This window comes from Diadema antillarum, unplaced genomic scaffold (genome assembly GCF_040938485.1).
Source record: "Diadema antillarum isolate AM-2024a unplaced genomic scaffold, OU_Dant_1.0 seq00001872_RagTag, whole genome shotgun sequence".
Lineage (NCBI taxonomy): Eukaryota > Metazoa > Echinodermata > Echinoidea > Diadematoida > Diadematidae > Diadema > Diadema antillarum.
Window position 1 is genome coordinate 468,137 of NW_027272541.1, and position 9,274 is coordinate 477,410.

At 40.2% G+C, this 9,274-nt stretch overlaps 1 protein-coding gene across 1 annotated transcript; it reads right to left on the reverse strand.

Moving 5' to 3' along the window:
* Nucleotides 1-80: 80 nt before the first annotated feature.
* Nucleotides 81-7,410, reverse strand: LOC139712898 (CD151 antigen-like). Its single transcript, XM_071624676.1, has 7 exons — nt 7,354-7,410; nt 6,656-6,847; nt 5,106-5,180; nt 4,215-4,319; nt 2,988-3,143; nt 1,250-1,333; nt 81-790 (listed from the first exon to the last, which is right to left on the reverse strand). The coding sequence occupies exons 1-7, from the start codon at nt 7,408-7,410 to the stop codon at nt 722-724; spliced, it is 738 nt and encodes a 245-aa protein (XP_071480777.1). The 3' UTR covers nt 81-721.
* Between the last annotated feature and the right edge of the window lie 1,864 nt (nt 7,411-9,274).

The window sequence follows — 9,274 nt, forward strand, 5'->3', positions numbered from 1 at the left end:
AATATGAGACTGTTCTGAAGCAAATAATTTTCACACAACAATAGATATATAATGTGCCCTAAAATGAATCCCATAAGAATTGGAGCAATCATCCCCCAGCATTCCCCCTGATTCCCACTGATCAGTTACTAGCCATCCCCTTTAAGGAGCTGCGTAGATTGTTTCATACAAATCACACAAACGTGCTTAAAAATGCTTTCAATCATTCAAAAATGTAAAATGTGTATATAAAAGAATTCAAAGATAAGTTGAGATAAACATCTAGTCTTTCTAGCTTCAAATGAATACTCCTCACACAAGCTGTACACAGCTATTACACAGTCCAAGCAGATATGTTTCCCTTCTTTGACACTCAACACTCGACACAAATTTCCTAAAATAAAAATTGTACAAGTGTCAATTGTGTGTTTTTTTTTTAAAGTATTTTCCTTGCTTTCCGCCTTCAAAAATTCCAAAGTCTGGCATCCAATTTCTCTGTACCAAAGGAGCACAGCAGAATCTTGTCAGCATCGAATCTCACAACTCTGAAAAACAAAGTCTGAAGAGTAACTGGCCAAACGATTTTTATCAAATGTTTGAACGACAGATTACAGCTACAAAAGCAATATAGAAGACGCACATTGGGGAAGTTGAGTTGTCGAACAGTTGCATACATAAACTGCCTGCTCATTCAGGAAACAAAAAGTTGAGAATGGTGTTTCCATGACGACCAGCAGGAAGCTCAAAATGGCTCCTCATCCTCGTATCGCAGGTGACAGTAAAGGCACATGGAAAATATCAGCCCCATGATCTGGAGATGGAAGAAAGAAGAGAAAAATTGACTCAATATTTTCTTCTGCACTTGCCGCACTCACACACCGGACTCCTTCAATGGCGCAACAAATTCCCATTTGTATATCAAACACTCACTAAAGCTCTGTCACAGGGCAAAAGTCACACACCTTGAACCCTATGTAGACTGATGGTGATTTTTACACACTGTTGCTGAAAAGCCACTCATCAATAACATGGTATAGTGCACTACACCATAAATGATTTCACAGAATAGCACATTCTCATCATTTATAGCATTCTGTACTCAACAACATCAACATCATTGTAACATTGTTTGGTAACATAATGCTATGATGACCAATTATACCATACAGGATCTTATTAGTGAGGGATATCAAAAAAAAAAAAAAAATGAACATATAGACACAGATGATAATGAAAACTGTATGATCTGGATTAGACCAGAATGACTTACCTCAACACCTGCGATGGCCAAACAGGCAGCACCAAGGATAATAAGGTGGTCCTCTATGGTGTGCGACAGTCCGGCCACGCACCCCTGTATGGGAACAATCATGGACAACAGTTAAAAGATACAGGTTGTAAACCAAGTATTCATTCCTTCAACTTCTATAGAGTACCGATGTGATGATGTCACAGTCTTTTGTTACAGCTTAGAGCTGGTTCAAGACATACTTGCACAAGGGCTTGGGCACTGGGTTGGAAATAGGCACACGCTCTGTTTATATAGCAACTGTTGCGATAACAGTTATTTTGGCGTCGTGAGGCAGTTTAGAAGCAGTTCCCATGGTGATGAATGGCTATGACATCAAACTTTGGTACTTTCTGATGAGCGATAGCAGTGATACAGCAGGTGGAAGTTGGGCATAGTCTATCATACCACCGAGATTGATATTTAAAGCAGCAGTTTATTCCATGTTGCAGGCGGCTTGGGTAGTAAATAAAGTAAAATTGGTCTGATTGATGGGTCACCAGCAAAAGAGAAGCAAAAAGTCACAATATTCAAGGATTCCAAGATGAGCACACTAGATGAGGACATTAATAGAGGAGTGAGGTACTGTGCCTCCTTCAGTTTTTGTGAACAAATTTACCAGAGCACCCTTAAGTCAGCCAATCACCTGAAATACTTGTAATTTACACTTTCCTCTCAAACACAATCATCTATCATCTGTATTAATGCAAAATAAATATTTTTTTCCACTTGTGTGTGTTTGTGGTGGTTTTGTGTGTTTGTGACAGTTGTTGTTGTTCTTTTTTTTTGGGGGGGGGGGTGGGGGAGGGGTGAGACATGATATTTTTGTCTTCAAAAGTCACCATGTTTGTATAGTTGGGATTGATTGATTTCAAAATCTTTTTTCAAGTCTGCAAATAAGAACTCAAGAGTCGTACACAAACTCTGCTGCCATTTGCTCTATTTTATTTTCAGTGTGAATATTGTACTAGCTATAGTTGTTTGTATGATTCTCAACTCATCAAAATTTATTACATTAATCACACTTAATAGCCATTGGCCTACAATACTGATGTAATAAACCATACCCTGAATGCATTGCATTGCTGTTTTTCATCCAAGTTTCTACAATGGTCCTCATTCATTGAAACATTGGTTGACACTGTTTGCTGACTATTGTTAGTGACCAGGGGCAAACCACAAGGGGTTTGCATCATTTGCCTGTTTTCTTGTGTGAGTAAGAAGGGGGACCACTTCACCAAGATAGCACCCTGCTCCTGGCTATGAATGAATAAAGTGGGATCTTTCACATGCGTGAGTCGTGGCTAACTCACACAAGAGACCTCCACTTTGACATCCTATCTGAGGACAGAGTGTTTTGGCTCTTACTAGAGGGGACATAATGCTATACACACGACACTGCTTAGTGAGACTCGACCCATGCACTAGCGACTGAGCCAAATCACTGCCAAACTACAATGGCCCTTACTTCTTTTAGTCCCTCCTACTGTCTCACCCGGTGGTAGATATTCGATGGGTGTGCCCTGACAGAGCAGTACACATGGGACCTCCATTTAATGTCCTATCTAAGGGACAGAGTGTTTTGGCTCTTACTAGAGGGGATGGGATACACACAACACTGCTCAGTGAGACTCGACCCACGCACTACCAACTGGGACAAATCACCGCCCTAAGAGTACAACAATGGTCGTCACTTCTTTAGTCCCACCTACTGTCTTACCCGGTGGTAGATATTCGATGGGTGTGTCCTAACAGAGCAGTACTCGCTCCTGGTCTTACAGCAGCTGGGGGGAGTGGTCCGGTTTCCAGCCTTCCCTTCCAGCTTCCACTTGCTCTCCGCCCAGTCTTCATAGCTCTGGCCTCCACAGCACTTCAACTGGGGTCAACACAAACAGGAAAAAAAACAAAACACAGTGCAACAAATGTACAAATGTACTGCACCCTCCACGCAATATGTGGTGGTTTTATTCTCGCAAATTCTCCATGTGATGTGCACACTTTCCTGCAATGACAAAATATCCACAAATATTGCCTGCCATCACACACACACAATGTATATTGTCTTGAAGTTAGAAAAACAACAACTTTGCTTTTCTTTTTTTTTAAGGAATAACACTTGCTTCTCATTCTGTCAATGTGGTTGTGCATTACAATTAATTTTGAATGCTGACAAGATTTGTCAAAATTAATGTTCAATAATTGTTTGGGATACTCATTTAACTCTTTTTGTCCCTACACACTCAGCCGAACTCGCCAAGCTTTTTTTTTTATTGGCGTTCAGTCATCCATCTGACCTGGACCTACATATGTGTACTAGCTGCAGACACGTCAGTCCAATCAAGAATAGCAATGTGCCTTTATAGTCCCATGGGTACACCCATTATAGGGATTTGGGGACTCCTACAAAACTAGAAATGTTTGTGTGCATTTCACTTTGCGAATTTTGCGAGAGCCAAGATTCATGAAATTTCAGTGCACGCATATTAAAGTTCTTGTCTACAGTATATGCATGGGGGGGGGGGGGGACTGGGATTCGCATCGGTTACGTAGGCAACAGGTACAGATTTCTGGAGTTTCACATAATGTCCATTGAGTTCTATATTCTACATGATTGATTCTTCCAGTTTGACTTTGTATTTAAAGTCCATTTATTTATTTATCATGTGCTTTTCATGTTTTCGACTTTTCAAGCACCACCATTTTAATACATATGTAGAATTCCCGCATAGAATTCTCTGTAATTTTCTTTTTTATTGCACAATTAAAATTTAACTGAATTGAATTGAATTGAATTAAATTAGATTAAATTGAATTGAATTAGATTAGATTGAATCAAATTAAATTAAATAAAATTACATTGAATTGATTTGAATTGAATTGACTGACAGAGACCTGATAGAATTTTGTCATTGGAAAATAAAGCGCAGACAGAGGTCAGAGAACTCACAGTGGCATGGACCTTGTCGACCGTCTCACTGTAGGCCTCCTTCCCATCCATACCGTAATCCTCGACGAGGGTGGTGGTCATACAGTTCTCCAGCTCAGTTTCAATCTGGACGACACAATGGTTGCCATGGGTTAAAGATCAGGTACATTCATTTGACTTTCAGTCCCTATTTTAGGAAGAAAACACTTCTCATACATGATACAATCTGAATAATGTCTTTCCTTCTTTCATGATACAATCTCTAATTCATTTCTATCCTGAACACCATTTCACTTACTGATTCAACTTCTTCCCTAACCAGTGAATTTCTGGCTGAATCTAATAATTGCTTCGCACACTCACCTGCATTTCTTGCTGCCTAGTTTAATATCTTGGAGATTGAAAATGACATAAACCAATTTCAATCCAATGAACTTTGGTCATGACCTTTCACCTTTCACCTAACAATCCCTTTATGGATTATGGTATAGGATATTCCTCCCTTTCAACAAAAGTTCTGCATACTCCAACACTCGTGTTATGCAATACCTTGCAAAAGTCAGTCCAGCTTGATTTTTTTGTCACAATTTTCACGATAATTTGTCCTGTGCAGAGTGTATGAAGGCACATGAAGAAATCATTAATTTTTCAAACCCCATACTTCAACTTTTCACACTAGGTTTGCATAATCAGGTGTCCCACGTCACACTCTGGCCATTTGCAATTGGCACGCACATTCTGGATTCAATGTGCTTCATTTGCCAGAAAGTGATTTTTAATTTTTTTTTTTTAACCATGTGTGAACAAAGGGAAATAAATTCAATTTTTGCATCACGATGTTAAAAACTATATTAATCCTGCGCGTGAACGTAGCTATCGGAGCAGCAAGTGCTACACACGAATGGAACCTACCATCCCTCTGTAGTAGTAGACAAAGACTCCAAGTCCGAGCTCGACCAGGAAGAGGAAGAGAAGCAGGAAAAAATACTGTTGGGGTGTGAGAGGAGAAAAAGGTACTTAAAGTGTTAAACAGTCTCATGACATTTGATCCTGCGACAATTGCTCGTATGAAAATCTGCACGCTATTAGCCAAACATAAAACATATCCACGAGCATAACCCTGACCCAATCCTTATCCTCATGTCTATTACTAAACCTGTAACCCTATCACAACCCTAACCCTAACCCTAAAGTTCTTTGAGAGAAAAAGATCAGAGCAATTGTTACAGGAGCAAATGTTGTGTCACAGTCTGAACATCACACACTGTATGAGGAATCAAGAACTCCATTTCACACAGAACAGCTCTAATTTTTCAGTTTAGCTTGCCACAGGTTGGCCACATTGGTCTACTCTACATATGGACTTCACTGTGGAAAAAAAAAAAATGCTGTATCTTTCTGTACGACAATGATATCATGGTGGCCACCTGCGTGTTACAGGAACACATAGTCACAATTTCATGGTGTAAGATACATTTCTAGTTCAATACACAGACAGACAGGAGGGATTGTTTTATTGTACTTTAACTCAATGCGGATGGACTGATTTTGCTACAACACATATTTCCCATTATAGACACCTGCCCGAGTATACTTGGGACTCGTCCTCAACGTGTTAATATTCGAGCATTCTATTATTAAAAGGGAGCATACTGTACATCACTATGAAATAATTTCAGGGATGAGGTGGAGTTAAAATGATTGTCTGGAAAAAAAAATATACGTGGCATGTATACTTTTAAAACCATATCATATTAAAGATTATTCTGTTATTTGATAAAAAGACAAAATTTGCTACAAATGTAATTTCAGTTTCAGAACCAGTGTCCTGATACTAGAGGCCATGATGTATAGATCAAACCCTTGGACACAGGAATGGCTACAACTGTAGATGAATATAATGCCTCAGTTCTGGTCCTTTGTACCATGGACCCTACTGGTAGGGTCCATATTTGTACCATTGTTCATTCTGGGGTTGCAAAAATCATCAAAATCTCTTAATCACTAAACATACACTGTAACTGCTCAGTGAATTGGCAAACATTATACTGATTAATGTTTTCGTCTCAAATTGGCAAAGTTTTTAAGGCTATTTTTTTTTCTGATTTGTGCAGATTCAACAAACTTCCATCCAATACAAATCAAATATGAACTACATGTACAGCTGTAGTTTCTCCCCCCTTGAATATCATATATACACTTTGTAAAAATGGTGAAATTCATAGATGTTTGTTAATTCATTCAATATCAAGATGATTTTTTTTTCTGACACTCCCTCCAACTCCCCCCCCCCCCCCCAAGAAAAATTCGACTTTGGCCTCGATGCCCTCCTAACTGACTACAGTATGACCGCCTCTTTCAAAAATTTGAGGGTCAAGGCCAAATAACCATGACCCAAATCAAATGGAACTGGAGGCCTGCAAAGATGAGGTGAGAGATGTTTAAAGAATGATGTCACTTACCAGCAGGAGGCAGTTCTTGACCTCCTGCACAGCTCCATAGCAACCAGTCGCCGCGATGATGATGACCACCGCCCCCGAGCCGATGAGGGTGTAGGTGGCGATGGTGTAGCCGTAGGTGCAGAGCACCTCGGCGTAGTCAAACTTGGAAATCATCGTCCAGATGCCCACTCCAAGCACGCCGGCACCGCCAAGCTGGAAGAGAAGCAAACGTTAAATAGTATGCCACTTATTAACCCTTCTATGCCAGGGACTGTACAAGTGTAGCAAATCAACAATGCAATGGCATTTTCCGTGCCAATCAGTACTTGTACTTGAAGCACACAAAGGGTTTACTGTATAGGCCTACTCATATATGTACACAATTATAAAATGACCATCAACATTTAAAACACACCTTAACAAGATTTGTACTTAATTACAAAATTATGTACCCAACTGGAGACTGCCCATCAAATGACAATCGCCAAAATAATGATAATAATAATGATAATGATAATAATAATGTTATCATTATGAATAAGAAAGTACTTTCTAATGTCTCAGTCTATCATGCAATATTTTTTAACTCAATAGTTAAAGACATGCAAGAAAGTCAAATACACATACAAGTTTCCTTATGTATTGTACTGTTTGTTTAATAGATAAAATACATCCCCAAGAACCAAATTTAAAGGGTCAGTTTACAATGTACACTGTACTTGTATCACTGCACCTTGGGGATCTGAAAGAGGTTTGTGACCAACTTTGGCAGTCATGTCACAAATTTCTAATACCAAAGTATTCCAATACTGAAAGTCTATTAAATTTATTGCCTCTGATGTCAATGTCATTTTATAGTTGAGTTGCCACATTTCTTGTGCTATCACACATTTCAACATTGTCGCTGTAAGATGATGTTTAACAGAAATTCAACTTCCAGGACACACTGGCTATGTACAATGTATGCCCTATTTCATGCAGTTCAAATTGGGAAAACTACAGCTCCATAACCCTTTTATCATACATTGTGTACACTGTATACACAGACATACCACAGGGATGCCAAGTTCAAAAAAAATTTATGAGTGAGATTTTCATGACTCGGCATTTCGGCGAGCGAATGTGCGCGCGAGCGAGGGTGTGGGAGGGGTTTTTCCCCCTGTGGCCTCCCACGGTAGGGAGCTTCTTCAATTCTTAGCTCTTAATGGTGCGATCAGGTGCATACTTAAGTGACTATTTTTTTACTTATTTTGAAAGACAAAAGGAAAATAAACCTTCAATTGCAACTATTACTCTAATCCTTTGAGATATGCTCCTTATTATAGGCCCAAGTTGCAGACTTCGCCCAATGCTTGAGAAAAATGGGTGCCATGCGTGAGATCGTGAGACGGCCCCTAAATGCTTGAGTCTCACGCAGAATGCGTGAGACTTGGTAGCTCTGATACTATACAAAACAAACTGTATCTTACAGCGTACATGTAGTTTGTGAGTACAGGAATAGACTGTACATCATGCATCTACGATACGTATTCTGAATTGTAGCACAACTGTGCTATAACTGCCTTGTACTGTTCGCCACCAGAGGGTGGGGATTGCTGAGTTATGGCATAGTTTATCTCAGATAAGTAACGCCTTGGAATGGCATCATATTTCTCCTTCTAAGCCGATCTGCGATCTGCGGGTTCCCTGCTTCGTTTGGGTCTAGTCTTGCCTCAAGTCTCAAAGTAAAAAGTGAATGGCTTTCACAAGCACACTTTCTGATATGCTGTTTTTGTACTAGTCAATTTGTTTTGTTTCTTTTTTATTGGGGCAAAGGTAAACAAAGGACTAGCTATAGTAGATGTTTGGTGTCTACAAGAATTTCAGATGTACAAGTAGGCTTACACAAAACAGCTCTGTCATATGCTTACTCAAACAAGAGACCCGCGGGTCTAGCGCTCACCTGAGTATCGCAAGTTCACCTTTCATGCAGTCACTAATCTAAATTATTCACAGCTCTACCAAAATTTGACCAGGCATTCTCAAGTAGAAGATGAAACTGTACAATAAGGGCCCAAATTTTTTAAGATTCCTTAATTTGGGGGGGGGGGGGGATTGGGGCCCCCTGGGGCCCTCTGGGTGGGGCATGGTGCCCATTTTTATAAATTGAGATCCTGACCCCCTAGGGATGCTACCTGCCAAGTTTGATGAAAATACATCATGAGGTTTTCAGGAAGAAGATGAAAATGTACAATTCAGGTCCCCATTTGGACCTTCCCAACCAACCCCCCCCCCCCTGCCCCCAAGAGGGGCACCCCTTGATCTCCTATGAACAAACTTGAAAATACAGTCATTAATGTACTCACTCATAGTATTATCTTACCTCTATAACTTCTGATTCTAGAGAAGATTTTTAAAGATTCCTTCATTTTGGGGGTTTGGGGCCCCCCTGGGGGCCCCCTGGGTGGGGAATGGTGCCCATTTTAAGAAATTGAAATCCTAACTCCCTAGGGATGCTACCTGCCAAGTTTGGTGAAAATGGGTCATGGGGTTCTCAAGAAGAAGATAAAAATGTACAATTTAGGCCCCATTAGGACCCCTCCTCACCCCCCTCCCCTGGGTCCCAAGGGGGGCACCCCTGATTCTGCCATGAACAAACTT

Bases quoted from the DNA above. Each gene is read 5' to 3' on its own strand.
- LOC139712898 (XM_071624676.1), bottom strand. From the start codon at position 7,410: ATGACTGCCAAAGTTGGTCACAAACCTCTTTCAGATCCCCAAGGTGCA. The intron at 6,848-7,353 runs GTACAGTGTACA...CTTCTCTTCCAG, and splicing joins CCCAAGGTGCAGTGATACAA to CTTGGCGGTGCCGGCGTGCT. The intron at 1,334-2,987 runs GTAAGACAGTAG...GTTCCCATACAG, and splicing joins CATCGAATATCTACCACCGG to GGGTGCGTGGCCGGACTGTC.